This window comes from Berkeleyomyces rouxiae (genome assembly GCF_048999995.1).
Source record: "Berkeleyomyces rouxiae strain 22BRR77 chromosome Unknown BrBRR77_ptg000003l, whole genome shotgun sequence".
NCBI classification, from domain to species: domain Eukaryota; kingdom Fungi; phylum Ascomycota; class Sordariomycetes; order Microascales; family Ceratocystidaceae; genus Berkeleyomyces; species Berkeleyomyces rouxiae.
In genome coordinates, this window is record NW_027396493.1 from 2,388,545 (window position 1) to 2,403,694 (window position 15,150).

Consider the following 15,150-nt stretch of genomic DNA (forward strand, 5'->3'; position numbering starts at 1 on the left):
ATGTTTGATTTTGGGCACATGCGTTGGCAACAACACATGCTAATCTCCATCTCTATGGCGCTGTACTGGGTTATGAATTACTCCAGTGTATTGGCAGTCCATCATATGTTCTAGCGATCAGATAAGCATCACAACTTTCATGATTGATACAGCTCAGAAGTCGCCTGACAGCTCAGTATGTTCTGAATGGGTTGTTGATGACAGTACTATGTACCAGCACACCCAATAGCGCAAGATTTCCCAGGCACGTAAGAATCCAGGCAGCGATCTTTCTAGATCGGCATTGACGAGGAGTCAAAGAGCAGAAGGAGTAATGAACGGGCTCGATCATGTTGCCTTTCATTCCGCCATCGAGGCTTCCGCTTCCGCTTCAGCAACTTCGTCAGCACGCTCCTGTACTGCGGGTGCATGCTCGGTTGGAATCCGCACGAGAGTCTGGGGAAGGGCAGGTGGTTGATTCTCTTCAGCTAGCATCGGCTTAGCTAGTTTTGCTAGACGTGAGAAAGAAGAGCTCATGATGTTAGTAACCGACAAGGCGGGCCGTGAGTTTTCTTCATTGAGATTTGCAAATGTGTGCAAGGTGTAATAGGTTCAATGAGAAATGGAGGATAAAGATACCACGCACAAGATGCCATACTAATCGCTCGCAGCACATTATGCCAGTTACTCATAACAAGCGCAATAGCTAAGGTATAATGTCAGCCAGTATAATTTGAAGCCCGTGATGAGGGCTCATTGTTCTGAAAGGAATTGAGCTCACCCTCTGTGCCGTCGGAGAGCGTGGCTAGTTTCTGCTCCAAGTTCTCCATCTGAGTAGCGACCGCCGCACTGAGATCCCTTAATTCTTTCAGGTTGTCGAGCTCCATTTTCTTTTCAGATATACGAGCGGTCAACATCGAAGACTGGCCAGCCATAGAACCACTGCCATGCTGGCTTGGGCCTCGGAGATGACCTAAAGAACGGGAGGGCATAGACATGGCTGCAATGGGGAGAAGAAAGCCGGATAGAGATTAAAAGACCAGATAGTCGGGGATAAAGAGAATAGAGACACTGTAGTCAATAATGACACCGCAAGCGAGAGGTGAAGTCCGCAACCAACGTCTCGAGATAGTGAGCGTATCTATCGCAGGTGTCACAAGCAGATCGCGCCAGCTGCCAAGACACCACGTGACTGGCAGTAATGTTTTGGCTCTGCACATTTTGGCCCGGCAACAGTCGCAAACAAGGTTTTGATGCTAACTACTTTGGGACAAATGTAAATACAGACCGCCAAAAATTCCTTGACATTGACCATCCAACGTCAAAGAAGCCAAAGCGAAGACACGCTCATCCCCTTTTCCCACCACCAACCTCACTGGTATTCTTTTTTATCTCGTTAGTGTGGTACAACACCACCATAAGCATTTGCCGAGGAAAACGTGCCTTGTCCGCCGATGATCTCTTGCCAGTCTTACAGGCCAATTTGACAACACCATCGTAGCCATGGCACGCTTGAACGATCCTGCGCAGCAAGATCAACAACAACAACCAACCATGTACTCGGCAGAGACTGTCGAAGCGCGTATGTAATAGGAAAACTACAGGCTTGCTTGGGTGTAGCATATACTAACCAAAAGGTACGCCTTTGACCAAGTATAGTCAGACGAAAAATGTTGCGCCAAAATAGAGAGCTTGCGCGAACCAACTCGACACAAGCTATTCGCCTTCGACAACTCGAGGCCGAGTGCGCCCGAATGCTCTCTGAAAACCTTGAGCTGAGATCCGTCATTCTTCGTATGGAGACCGAAGCAGAAAACAACAAAGCAGCTCGAATCGCCGACCACGCCCTCGAAATAAAAGCTCAGCTAGAGGCCCAGCTAGCCGGATTTAGCGATCTTCTGGCAAGCTTAGGAAATGAGCCACCACCAAAGCGACAGTCACTTTCACCAAGCTCAAGAAAGATTGCCACCCCAAAATCAGTCTCACGGCGCCGGAGCGCGTCACATAAGGTTCTTCGCGATATGGCGAAGGAAGTGGAAACTCGCGCACGTGAAGAGGGACGTCTCACGCCAATAATGGAGCATACATCTTATCCTCGTATATCTGAAGGGTATGTTTTGGATCATGTCTTCTCGATGTTTGTATTTGGCTAATCATATCCCCGAAAACAGACCCGAACAACTGCTCGCTACTCAGCAAACATGCACTCTTGACAATTCGCCCTCGTCCGCTCCTCGAATCTCTTCAGCCTCATGCTCAGTCGATGAAGTCTTGTTGCTAGAGACTCCGACCAAGAAAACTACCAGCAACATACAAGTTCGGATCACGAAATCACAGTCTACCAAACCCCAACAACACGAACCTTCACAGGACGTCGACGCGCACCAGTCCGTTGAAACTGTATCAACCAAGCGTCCTACTGAGCAACGTGAACCGGTTCTTGTCATCTCTACTAGAACTAGCAAGCGTAAACATGGAAACGAACAATACGAACCAATCCCCTCATCCGATAGCGACCGCGATAGTAGTCTCACCAGAGCATCTTCGATCCGCGACAAAACTAAGGGCAAAAATCTCAAGGAGCTTGCTGCACTCCGTAGAGAGGCACAAGAAAAACAAAATGAGCTTGTCGAGGTCTCAAGGAAGCCTTTGTCGGCCAAGAGCACTAACAAAGACTTGTCTGTGGCTCGTCATACAGGCAAGGAGAACATCAAAGGTGGCGAGAACAGCTTTTCAGTTGCCAAGCATGGTATTGAAGGCGAAAAAGAAAAAGCCACCACTGTCCGTGAAAATTCACGTATACGTAACCGTGAGCAATTACAACAGACATTCCACACCATTAAACCCTCAGTTAGTACGCCAAAGCGGCCAGTGACTGTTGAAATCATTCCAGACAACGATGAACACGTCGGAAACGACTCTGATCTCTTGACAGCGAAATCTCCTGAGCCTCAAGCGGCTGGAGACATGTCCAGATTAGGCGACACTCCACCTCCCGCCCACATTTCATCGAATGGAGAGACGTCACGGCCGAGTCGTAGAGCTAGAGCTTCTGTGAGCTACGCTGAGCCCAACCTTCGTGATAAAATGCGACGCCCTACCAAGGAGTTGTTTGATGCTGTTGCTGGAGAGGGCAAGTATATGCGCCGGTCCTCCTCATCAAAGCAAGACGTCATGCCTGAGGTTGTGCCTAAGCCCCGAGCTTCAATTGAAGCTATAGATGTCGTTGAAACCAACAATTCACAGGTATCTGATATCAGCACAATAACAGATACTACCAACGCCGAAGAGGATGAGTTCCTTCCGAGTTCCGTTGTGACGGACCGCCGGAAGCGTCGTTCTTCAGTTGCCGTGGACTCTGCAAACAATGCAGGCAAGACAGCACTTGCAAAGCCTGTAGCAAGCGATGGCCCGAAGAACGTCGACCTTTATGAATTCATCACTTCTTCGCCTGCCGCCACCGCCGTCATGGAACGACGTTCTTATAGTAAACGCAGAGCGTCTGCTGCAGTCGTCGACACGGACAGCGCTGTCGCAGAACTGGACAAGCCGGTGAGAGCGAGCAGGAAGCGGGCCACAATGGCTGCCCCGAAGAGATCAAGAGCGGATATGGAAGCGTCTCTTCATGATGAATCGGAAGGCAGCCAGACGGACGGGTCGAGCATTTTCATTGCTCCTCGGACAAAGGCAGCTCTCCGTAGAAAGAGTACACTGACGTAAAGCGGAGTTGGAAGAAGAAAAAGAGCACATTTGTCTCTAAATCGATACGTGGTAGGCATTTCTTTTGGTTTCTCTGGCTTGTTCTTTCTTTTGGCCTTTGTTTTCTTCCTTGGTCTTGTTTTCTTGTTGTTCATGTTTCTCATATATCCAATCAGGCGCTTTCATGGAAAGCAGGGCCATCTACTTCATGCCTAGCTCCTATACGGCTGTCTTGTCTGTCTTTTTTTGTTTTTACAAAATCACGATTCCTTTTTTTTTGGATTTTTGTTTAGTTTAAAATTCCCTTGGTTCTTTGTATTGCGTTGCCTTGTTGACATTACGAAGTTTTCACTTTTGCCTTGGCTTGGCCGTCTTTCTTTTAGTATATGACAGCATTGGTATGCCCTCACTCTCTCTGAGGGCAAAACACGGCACGATTTCTTATTAATCATTATCGCCTTTATTTCATCTTGGATATCCCGGGAGTTCCCACTGTCACTCATGGTCTTGGGTTCGTGGTACAGATTCGCATGTGATTTTGTGTCACACTGCGTAACTAGTTTTTCAAGAGTCGATTGTGTGAGTAGTATGGGTATAATCAGAATCCATCAGTTAAGAGGATTCTATGGTCAAAGATAGCTAAGTGATGTGTCTAGCTGATCCACCAGACCAATTGTCTATGATGTGGGAGCTGTGGGCTCAACAGGTTTCGTGTATGTGACTTTTTCAACCACAACGGTCTCATTGCCCTCCTCATCTTTTCGTAACTGGTAGACGTAAAGTGTGAGAGATATTCCTTGTACCTGGCCTGAGTGTTAATATAGATATGCATACATAGCTATGGAACTGCGATTTGGTGGTACGTACATCCATCAAGCAAAAACTCGGTACCGGGTCTTCGTTTTCGTTTGTCCACGACGGCAGAAAAGCCCCGGTTGCGCTTCCAGGGTTCACGAAGAACTTGTCCATGTATTCAAAGGCATCGAAGCGATGAGTGCCACCCCAGCATAGTACGTCGACGTCCAGCTTGCTGGCCTCAGCCAGCAGCAAGTCAGGCTCGTTGGACACGAGCGTGAAGCCCTCCAGGAAGCCAATGCGCAGTGAACCATGTGTGACTACTTGACTCAGAGGCAACGAGGTCGCCTCTACGTCGAAGCGGCCCTTGACAATCTTCAGATCGGGAGAAATGCTGCGGAGGTATTCGTAGGTGGTTTTGTCGGTGAGGTTGCCCAGGCACAGCGTTTGTGAAATCTTCCCGGGGGCAAGCAGCTTTTTGAACTAGAGATGAGAGGCTAGGTTAGCAAGTCCATAGTATGCAGCTTTTTTGATGGGATTCAATGCAGGAGCTTGGTGGGCGCAACTCGAACAATCTGGTGATGAGGGATGCTTGAGCGGGCTAGGCAGCAAATAAGCTGACCTTTGCTGGTATGTCGAGGGCACGATCTGGGATGTACATATCGCCAATGACAAGAATGAGAAAAGCCATGGTGAAATAGAGCGCAAGATTTCGTAGGTGGACTGGTAGGCAAGTGTGTGACGGGCAAACGTTGTAGTGTTGCGGGAGGCGAGCTCTAGTAAATAGCCAGTGTTCTGTGTGGTCGCGAATTTGGTGGCAGGCCAATTGGAGCAAGGATCGTAGAAACCAACGACGTCACGCTTTGTTTTCTGGGGCTGGTCAAGGTTGAGAGAGGGAAGATTTGGTGCAAGGCTGCTAAGCTCTTGGTCGTATTAAGCTGAGCCACAGTACGAAAGAAATAGTTAGTGATGACTATGCTAGCTCTAGTTAAGCCTTTGAATTCTTTTCTTCTAAAATCTGGGAGATGGCATGTGTCGACTCTACTTGAAACTCCTGTGCGCTGTTTTGTACAAATAGTCGAGTCGAGGGGTTTAGCTAGAAGTTGACCCTATTCACAGCTTATACATGACTACAGATACTATACATCGCAAGAAAGAAACTTTCAACTTTTCGGCGCCTATCACTGCCAAACGATGGAATACAGTATAAAATCAGACTTAAATACAATGAGGAAAACGGCCTAGAGCTCAGCATATCGATGATCCCTGAGGTATACATATTCCATGATCTAGCGCTTGATGCTTCTCTAGGGTTATGGACCGATAGCAAGGGTCTGTGCTCATTGATAACAGATAAGAAGCTTCAACTTGCCCCTCAGTTCTGTATTGTGGGGCCTTATCGGCAAGCTGCTTCGCTTCTCAAGACAGCTTCAGCTATCCCCAAAAATGCCTGTTGCAGCTATGGATGAGCATACATCCCTTTTTCCGAGAATGGTGCAGAGAATACAATATGTAGACAAGGCCGATTCGTGCTAAAGAGTGTTGTAGTAGTAGTAAAAACTAACTGACAGCAAAACGAATATCTACGCCCACCGTCGTCTCCACCACTATTTTGCTCCTGAATGAGCCCGTCTCCCACTATACGCCGATCTCCGCGGCTCCAAGAATTCCGGCCTGACTTAGGCAAGCGCCAAGGTCTCTGCTAGAAGCTCTAATATCGGCTTTGCCCCTCTTTTCTTTTCTGCCAGTTTGGAGCTGGAGCTGAATTGCCTGAATGTTCAAAATGGCTCTAAAGGCGCGGAATCTCTCTCGGCAGCTTGCTTGCGCCAATTTCAACTTGTCCCCGACTTCTCGAATTCCGCTTATTAACTGTGGCATTCAACATTCAACTTTTGTTACCGCGACACTAAGAACGATCCAGGTAAGTTCGTGTTAATGTTATCGCCAATGGGTACCTCTCCTTGCTTAATCAGCTGCCAGTTGTCCGCCTGCTCAGCTTGATCAGTGATGACGACAACCTCGGCAGAGCGTTTTTGCCGGCATGTATGCAGCATACTTGTACATGCGCCTGTTTGTTTCTGCATAGATAGTTACTCATATATAAACACAACTGGGGATTATTCATCTGCTCTTCACTGTTCTGCCAACTCTCGCTCTCTAACCTGCCAATATCAATTCCATTAGAACACACGAATCGCTACCATGTCTGCCCAGCCGCCTCATCCTACGTTGCTCATTCCGGGCCCTATTGAATTTGACGATGCCGTTCTCAACTCTATGAGCCATTACAGGTACCTCTCATGCTGTTATTCTATGGTCTGAAAAAGCAGCTCCAATCTAACTGTTTTGTCCAACAGCCAGAGCCATGTTGCTGCCGACTTTGTCTCGACCTTTGGCGATACTCTCTCTATGACACGCAAGCTCTTCCAGACCACCAATCCTGCCTCGCAACCATTCATCATCTCTGGGTCTGGAACTCTGGGCTGGGACATTGTGGCAGCCAACCTCGTCGAGCCCGGTGAGGACGTCCTTGTTCTGCACAGCGGTTACTTTAGCGATGGCTTTGCCGATTGCTTGACCACCTACGGTGCCAAAGTCACACAGCTCAAGGCACCGATTGGTACCAAGCCCCAGCTCCCCGAAATCGACAAGGCTCTCTCCGAGAAGAAGTACAAGGCCATCACTGTGACGCACGTTGATACCTCAACCGGCGTCCTTAGTGAATTGAAGAACCTGTCCGCTCTGGTGCACAAGGTCTCTCCCGATACCCTCATTATTGTCGATGGAGTGTGCAGTGTTGCTTGCGAAGAGATTGCATTTGACGAATGGGGCCTGGACGGTGTTGTTACTGCTAGCCAAAAGGCCATTGGTTGCCCTGCCGGTCTATCCATCTCCATGTTCTCTGGTCATGCCATGAAAGCTTTTGAGTCTCGCAAGACTCCTCCCGCTTCATACTTTGCATCCATGAAGAACTGGGGTCCCAGTAAGTCCCATGGCCGCTTATAAATCTGTTGACAGTGGTTGTGCTAACTATCTCAAAGTCATGAAGAACTACGAAGCCAAAAAGCCCTCGTACTTCGCCACGCCCTCTCCCCAGCTTATTCACGCACTCAACACTGCTCTGACTCTGATCCTGGCCAAGCCTCTTTCAGAACGCTTCGCCAAGCACATCGAGACTTCGGATAAAATCAAGAAGTATATTAACGACCTTGGGCTGAAGCAGATTGCCTCGAAGGCTGATGAGCAGGCTCATGGAATGACTGCCATTTACCTGCCTGAGGGCGTCAAGGCCAGTGATATTCTCCCTGCGTTGGGCAAGGCTGGCGTTATTTTCGCCGGTGGTGTGCACAAGGAGATTGCCCCCAAGTACATTCGCTTCGGCCACATGGGCGTCAGCTCGGTAAGTCATTTTTTACCATGTTGCAACAACAGTAGCAACTGAGCATCTCACCCACCAAAGAAGTATCACTAACGGTTGAATAGCTAAACCCCGAGCGTGGGGACATCGAGAAGGCACTGAATGCTCTCAAGGACAACCTTGTGGCTCTGGGCTACAAGGCGTGAAGCGAGGCCGGGGATGAGTTGAGAAACGGACTACAAAGGAAGCATAAGTTGTAAGCTTATCCTTAACTATTATTAATATATTCAACTTGACCCCAAGTTCGGTTCTCTGAGGTTTGAAGATGTTAGCTCATGATATGGAAGTTTCTTGAATGCCTGGGCGGCAAAAGCGGGGCGCGGGCCATGAGCCTTGACATAGTTCCGGCGTCCATGATGCCCGCCTTTACGTGGATTGGTATGTATGGGTTGGCGAAGAATGAAAGCCGCGGACACGGGCAGAGGACACAGAAGCGCGGCTCTGTGCTCGTGGCTCAGAACCATCGTCCATAGTTTGGCTGGCAAAAGGAAGAATTTGAAAATGGCCATAGCCGTGGGATCTACCAAGGCGGGGCTCTGCGTGCGTTGCATTATGCGCTGGCAGCGATGGTTTTTGGCCTGTGCCAGTGGAAAAAGTGACCCATCTGCTTGGCTGGCTGTCGTCTGGTCTGTCAACGATGCTTACATAACCCAGAAGACGGGCTCCTTTACTGCTGCGCTAGTAACTGGCTCCAAGCACTGGAGAAAAATTATACCAGGCGACAACCTTGCATGCATACATAATCCATACAGGCAAGCATTCCCGCCTTTCCTCTCCCCGCCCATTTGCCATTTGCACGTTTCCTTCATCGAGCAATCAGCAAACTAGAACCCAGAAATCAACAACCAGCAACCAGCAACCAGAAGCCCTCGCCTAGCCCCAACTTCTTCTATCGCTGGTCTGCACGTCTGGGCCTTTCTCCGTCTCGCCCCAATCCAATTGCACTGCTGCGTCTGATATCACAGTCGCGTCATCCCGGCACTCCACTCGCCCCTGGCTTTCACTGTCGCCGACATTGACCCAGCGCATCCATCCCAGCTGCACCATCTCATCCCGCCTGCTGCCCAGTTTCCAATCTGCTTTTTTCAGGCGTCTAGGTCCGCTTCCTACGCCTTTATAGCGCCCGTCTAGCCCTGCACAAAAGCTCCCAAGAAGCTCTGTAAATATTGCACAAGTACCGCCCGCCCTGTTGCTGGCCGTGCTGCACAATAGCCAAGTCAAGGGCCACCAGGCCTACCTATTTTCCTTGCATTTTGTCGGTTCTCGAAACCCCGCCCGTGCTGTGCTGCTTTTCTTCTTCTCCTCCACCCAAAATCAACAACAACCCTTTATTTTTTTCCATTCTTTTTTTTCTCCATCTTCCTTTCTTATTTCGTCAGCCGTGCGTCCCAGGCAAAGCTTCTTCTTCTCAAAATACCACTACCACCCATAATACCATCGCCCCTCACCCCAAGAAATGACCCTCACGGTACCCGAGCTGGACGCGCTGGCTCAGGCCTTCTTCGAAGGTCGAGGTCCCCAGGTACTGTTTCTATCTATCCATTGGAAGCTCATGCCGCTGTGTATGCTAACAATCTGTTCTGCTTCCTCACGTGTAGCAAAAGCAAGCTCAAGATGCCTTGAACCAGGTTCGTAATACTCTCTTCCTGCTTTGCGCCTCTGCCAACGCCTGTTTGCCGCCTCGATTCTACTATCGCTAACACACCCTTTTCTAATCTACAGTTCAAAGAAGATCCCGATGCGTGGCTGCTCGTCGACCAGATTCTCTCTGAGGCTACTTACCCGCAGACCAAATGTATGCGCTCCTGACCGCCTAGAAATCCAGAATCACCATCATTACTCAACTACACCCTCCATTGGCACTATTCTCACGCCACCGTCCAACCGCCGTTTATCGAAATCCCCATGACGCCCCGTCTCAATACTGACAATATCTTCTGTCTCTACTAGACATCGGTCTTCAGGTCCTTGACAATGTCATCATGACGCGCTGGAAGGTCCTTCCTCGGGAACAATGCTTAGGTATAAAGGCTCTTTCCATCCTCTCCCCGTTCCTCTGCTGACTTCAGACCGTGCCTCCTCTTAGGCATTCGCAACTTCATTGTCGAGTTCATTCTCAAATGCTCAAGCTCAGAGGAGGAACTCAAGAACTCCAAGACCCTCATCAACAAGCTCAACCTGGTTCTTGTCTCTATCCTAAAGCAGGAATGGCCTCACAACTGGCCTACCTTCATCAACGAAATCATACAAGCATGCCACAAGAGTCTGTCAGTGTGCGAGAACAACATGATTATCCTCCGTCTACTTTCCGAAGAGGTGTTCGACTACTCTGCCGACCAGATGACATCCGCCAAGACCCGCAACCTCAAGACCACAATGTGCGCCGAGTTCTCCCAGATTTTCCAGCTCTGCCAAGAAATTTTGAACACTGCCAACTCTGTCAGCCTAGTCAAGGCCACTCTCGAGACTCTTCTGCGCTTTTGCAATTGGATTCCTCTTGGGTACATCTTCGAAACTCCCCTCATTGATACCCTTCGCACTCGCTTCTTGAGTGTTCCCGAGTTCCGTAACATCACCCTCCAAGTTCTTACCGAGATTGGTGGCCTTCAGACTTCCAGCGTTGGCTCATCCAACAACTACGACGAACAACTGGTTAAGATGTTCACCGAGGTCTTGACCACTATTGCCGACCTCATCCCTCTTAATCTGGACCTGCGCACCACGTACCCCCAGAGCAACTCTAAAGACCAAGAGTTCATCCAGAACTTGGCGCTTTTCTTGTGCAACTTTTTCAGCATGCACTTAAATGTAGGTTCCATGTATAACTTTTGTGTAACCCAACCACATTCTACCTTCTTACTAACTCGCCCCTTTGTAGCTGATTGAGAAATTGCCGAACCGCGATTTCCTCACTCACGGTCACTTTTACCTCATCCGGATATCCCAAATCGATGATCGTGAGCTGTTTAAGATCTGCCTGGACTACTGGCTGAAGCTGGTGCAGGAGCTGTACGACGAGATGCAGGCCCTCCCGGTTTCTGATATTAACCCCATGCTCGCTCTATCTGGTGGTGTCTCTAGCGGTGGTGCCCCTAACCCTAGCCTGCTCGCCGACTACCCCTTGCGGAAACACAAGTACACCGAAGTCATGTCCAACCTTCGTGTAGTCATGATTGAAAAGATGGTTCGTCCGGAGGAGGTGTTAATTGTCGAAAACGACGAGGGTGAAATCGTCCGCGAGTTCGTCAAAGAGTCAGACACCGTACAGCTGTACAAGACCATCCGTGAATGTCTTGTGTATCTCACCCATCTAGATGTCGTCGATACCGAGAACATTATGACAGAAAAGCTGTCCAAACAGGTCGATGGTACCGAGTGGTCGTGGCATAACTGCAATGTGCTTTGCTGGGCTATTGGGTCCATTTCCCTTGCCATGAACGAGGAGACTGAAAAACGTTTCTTGGTGACCGTCATTAAGGATCTTCTCGGCCTGACCGAGATGAAGCGTGGAAAGGATAACAAGGCTGTTGTCGCGAGTAACATCATGTACATTGTCGGCCAGTACCCCCGCTTCCTGAAGGCCCACTGGAAGTTCCTCAAGACTGTCGTCAACAAGCTCTTTGAGTTCATGCATGAGTCCCATGAGGGTAAGCTTTAATGTGTGGTTCCGTCTACATGCTACATACTAATCTCTTTACAGGTGTTCAGGACATGGCTTGTGATACCTTCATTAAGATTGCCAAGCAATGCCGCCGTCACTTTGTCGCCCTCCAACCTAGTGAGCAGGAGCCTTTCATTCAGGAGATTGTACGCAACATGAACAACATCACCTGTGACCTCACTCCTCAGCAGATTCACACGTTCTATGAAGCCTGTGGCTACATGGTCGCTGCTCAGGGTAACAAGAACGCCCAGGAGCACCTACTTGCGGATCTTATGGCCCTGCCCAACGTCGCTTGGGACGAAATTATCAAGCAAGCAAACATCAACCCTGGCATTCTTCAGGATTCGGAGACGATCAAGATTATCGGAAACATCATGAAGACCAACGTGTCAGCCTGCACGTCCATTGGCACCTATTTTTACCCCCAGATTGGCCGCATTTACAGTGACATGCTGCAGATGTACCGTGCTACTAGCAGCTTGATTTCCGATGCTGTAGCCAAAGAGGGCGAGATTGCGACCAAGATGCCCAAGGTCCGCGGTCTCCGTACCATCAAGAAGGAAATTCTCAAGCTCATTGAGACCTATGTTGAGAAGGCCGAAGATCTCAATGCTGTCCGCCAACAAATGGTTCCTCCTCTTCTGGAGGCCGTACTGACCGACTACAACACCAACGTTGCTGGTGCTCGCGATGCCGAGGTTCTCAAGTCTATGTCTGTTATCATCACTAAGCTTGGTGTAAGTCGAAATATTCCAAGGTTCCATCTGAAAAGCCCTTCCTGACAAATTTTACAGAGCCTCATGGAAGACCAGATTCCCATCATCATGCAAAATGTCTTTGAGTGTACTCTTGACATGATCAACAAGGACTTCTCTGAATTCCCCGAGCACCGTGTTGAGTTCTTCAACCTTCTGCGTGCTATCAACTTGAAGTGCTTCCCTGGTAAGTTCAACCGAAGTTGCAGTGTTGTCGGGATATCTACTAACCAAATCATACAGCTCTCCTTAAGCTTGACAACCGCCAGTTCAAGTTTGTCATTGACTCTTGCTCGTGGGCCTTCAAGCATGATAACCGTGATGTTGAAGCGGCTGGCCTTAACATGTGCCTGGAATTGATTAACAACATTGCCGAAACTGACGTTCAAACCTCCAACTTGTTCTTCCAGCAATTCTTCATTTCCATCCTTCAGGATGTCTTCTTCGTGGTCACTGATACCGATCACAAGGCAGGCTTTAAGACTCAGTCTATGATTCTGATGCGGATGATCTACTTTGTTCACCCCGCTGATGGCACTACTCCCAAGATTCAGGGCCCCATCTACAGCCCTGATCAGGCTCCCCAGGGTACCAGCAACCAGGAGTTCTTGTCAAACTTCATTGCCAACCTTCTCCGTGGTGCCTTCCCCAACCTTCAGCCGTAAGTTTATTTGTAATCAGCCTTAACCTTTTTGTTAGAAATACTAACCTATCACATAGCGCGCAAATCCAATCGTTTGTCGAGGGACTGTTTACGTACAACAGCCAGTATGACCGTTTCCGTCTCAGCCTGCGTGATTTCCTCATCTCCCTCAAAGAGTTTGCCAGTGACAACGCCGAGTTGTTTGCCTTTGAGAAGGAGCAACAGGATCGCGAATCTAAGGCTGCTGACTATGAACGCCGTACCAAGGTTGGTGGTCTGCTGAAACCGTCTGAGCTTGCCGACGATGAAGACATTTGACTGGACCAGGAGTTGCGTGCGGAATATGCTTCTTTCAATGGCCTAGAGCTGGATGGTAAGGCTACCGACGACCAGGGGACGAGCAAGTATGTTAAGCCACGTATGCGAGGTGACGACTTTGACCCATGGGAGCTGTATGAGTGAGCAAGTCAAGATGAGTAATTGTTTGACGGCTGAAAAAAAAAGCTCGTGTACACGATCATTAGAGGTGGGGAAACTGAGGGCACAGCAGCCACAGAGGCTTTGCTTGGTGTTTAATGTAATGGCAGGCCAGTTCTGAATGGATTTTCAACGATGCTTTCTGCTGTGGTTTCGGTATATTCTTTTTTTTATTTCTTGTTTTCCTGCTACTCTCATTCTTTTTTTTGTCTGTTCATCTTGGTTGTTTTCACAAGTAAACCCCGACCATCTGCTGGGAGATACTATGCATAAATGGAGGGGATACATTGAGCTGGGAAGACATATGAGGGTTTTGATTAGTCTGTTCTCTACATGCAAACACATAACTAATACTTATATATATTAGCAACACTGCGCCGAGAGAAGAGGCATGGGGGACATGGATACTTTTGAGGATGGTGAGCGTTCATGCTATTCATTGATGTGTATGTATCACAAAGGGATTGCGAATAGATACCGCGTCTGTTGCACAGAACTCTCTTTTTTTTTCCTTGTCCTTTTTGTTCGGACGAGACGAATAAGCAAGCTGTGATATGGGCTTGCTCGGACGGGCCGAGGCGTTCATGCCCGGCCTGGCTGATATACTTTTCTCCGTCTATGTAGCATGAATGTGACAAGTGCCCGGCCAGTCGGTGTTAGAATCCGCATCACATTCGTCTCTCTACTCTTTATTGGAGGGAGGGAGGTGAGTTTTCCCATAACCTGGGAGACCCCCCCGCCCCGGGCGAACTGGACCACCCGACCAACAAGCTGGGCTGTACGTTCTGGCGTGATAACGAACAAGCATGGGGGAGGGGACGGGGGTGGGTGTTTTTGCCAGTCCAGTCGGGCTGAATCGTGGCCAGTCACATCACATGGACATGGGAGAAGGCACATGGCTGTGAGATGCAGATTCAGACGGGCCCGCGCAAAGGGTGCGATCACAGGCCTCACGATGCGCTGATTGGATCTGATGGTGTACATTTTTTGCTCGTCGGCAACATACGACGATAGCCTCATATCAAACAGAACTGGACATAGAAACAAGCCCATATTCATACAAAACTATGTAACTGGATACTCTAATACTGCTTCTTGCGGCCTCTCGCCAAATCAAGCTGCAATTTGACATGAACCGGGCCGGCCATAACGTGCACTTTTTTCTTCTTTTTTTTCCAGGAAGAAAACCTGCCCGGAGATGGTATTCGATGGTGGCTTGTGCTCATGACCTCGCTCCGTTGTCTTCTTCACAAGGGGATTATGAATGCGTGCTATAAGTGTGTACATGTCTACACATCTATGTCTTGTGCTAGCGCAGATCACAGCGCCAATAGCAGTAGCAGCAGCATGGCCAAGACCGGGCGGGCTGGAGACGGAGGGGCCACGGGGCGCAACGGGTCACGGCAACAATGAGGCCTCGCAATGCGGGGAGGGCTGGGCAAGCAAGCGGCTGGTGTCTGGGAAAGCAGTGTAAAACGAGGGTGGATGAGAGTCCAGCTACTGTGGTCTAGCTCTTTATGCTCAGGGACATGCATGTATGTACAAGTTATTCTTCAGGCTTTGTCTCGAAAGCCTGTATATGTGCTGCTTTTCGTTCTCTCGTACCGCTACCATTGGGATTTGGCGCCATCCAAGTGGTAGCAAAAGCATAAAAGAAAAAAAAAACTTCCTCACGACAGGAGACAAAAGCTTAGACCCATGCGCGGGCCAGCCATGCAGT

At 49.1% G+C, this 15,150-nt stretch overlaps 5 protein-coding genes across 5 annotated transcripts; 3 read left to right on the plus strand and 2 right to left on the minus strand.

The window, feature by feature from the left end:
• Positions 1–339: 339 nt before the first annotated feature.
• On the minus strand, positions 340–977 carry BROUX77_003850 (uncharacterized protein; the record flags this gene model as incomplete). Its single annotated transcript, XM_073748547.1, has 3 exons — positions 340–491; positions 626–685; positions 761–977. The coding sequence occupies 3 exons, from the start codon at positions 975–977 to the stop codon at positions 340–342; spliced, it is 429 nt and encodes a 142-aa protein (XP_073606275.1).
• A 505-nt stretch (positions 978–1,482) lies between these two features.
• BROUX77_003851 (uncharacterized protein) lies at positions 1,483–3,699 on the plus strand (the record flags this gene model as incomplete). Its single annotated transcript, XM_073748548.1, has 3 exons — positions 1,483–1,561; positions 1,639–2,089; positions 2,151–3,699. The coding sequence occupies 3 exons, from the start codon at positions 1,483–1,485 to the stop codon at positions 3,697–3,699; spliced, it is 2,079 nt and encodes a 692-aa protein (XP_073606276.1).
• A 656-nt stretch (positions 3,700–4,355) lies between these two features.
• BROUX77_003852 (uncharacterized protein) lies at positions 4,356–5,164 on the minus strand (the record flags this gene model as incomplete). The annotated part of the gene is made up of 3 exons (XM_073748549.1): positions 4,356–4,481; positions 4,546–4,956; positions 5,096–5,164. 3 exons carry the CDS (start codon positions 5,162–5,164, stop codon positions 4,356–4,358), a joined length of 606 nt encoding a protein of 201 aa, XP_073606277.1.
• Positions 5,165–6,256: 1,092 nt separating this feature from the next.
• BROUX77_003853 (uncharacterized protein) lies at positions 6,257–8,037 on the plus strand (the record flags this gene model as incomplete). Its single annotated transcript, XM_073748550.1, has 5 exons — positions 6,257–6,394; positions 6,658–6,764; positions 6,831–7,456; positions 7,515–7,873; positions 7,957–8,037. 5 exons carry the CDS (start codon positions 6,257–6,259, stop codon positions 8,035–8,037), a joined length of 1,311 nt encoding a protein of 436 aa, XP_073606278.1.
• Positions 8,038–9,347: 1,310 nt separating this feature from the next.
• On the plus strand, positions 9,348–13,271 carry BROUX77_003854 (uncharacterized protein; the record flags this gene model as incomplete). Its single annotated transcript, XM_073748551.1, has 10 exons — positions 9,348–9,413; positions 9,490–9,519; positions 9,614–9,686; positions 9,842–9,913; positions 9,978–10,699; positions 10,770–11,538; positions 11,592–12,292; positions 12,350–12,497; positions 12,554–12,971; positions 13,031–13,271. 10 exons carry the CDS (start codon positions 9,348–9,350, stop codon positions 13,269–13,271), a joined length of 3,240 nt encoding a protein of 1,079 aa, XP_073606279.1.
• Between the last annotated feature and the right edge of the window lie 1,879 nt (positions 13,272–15,150).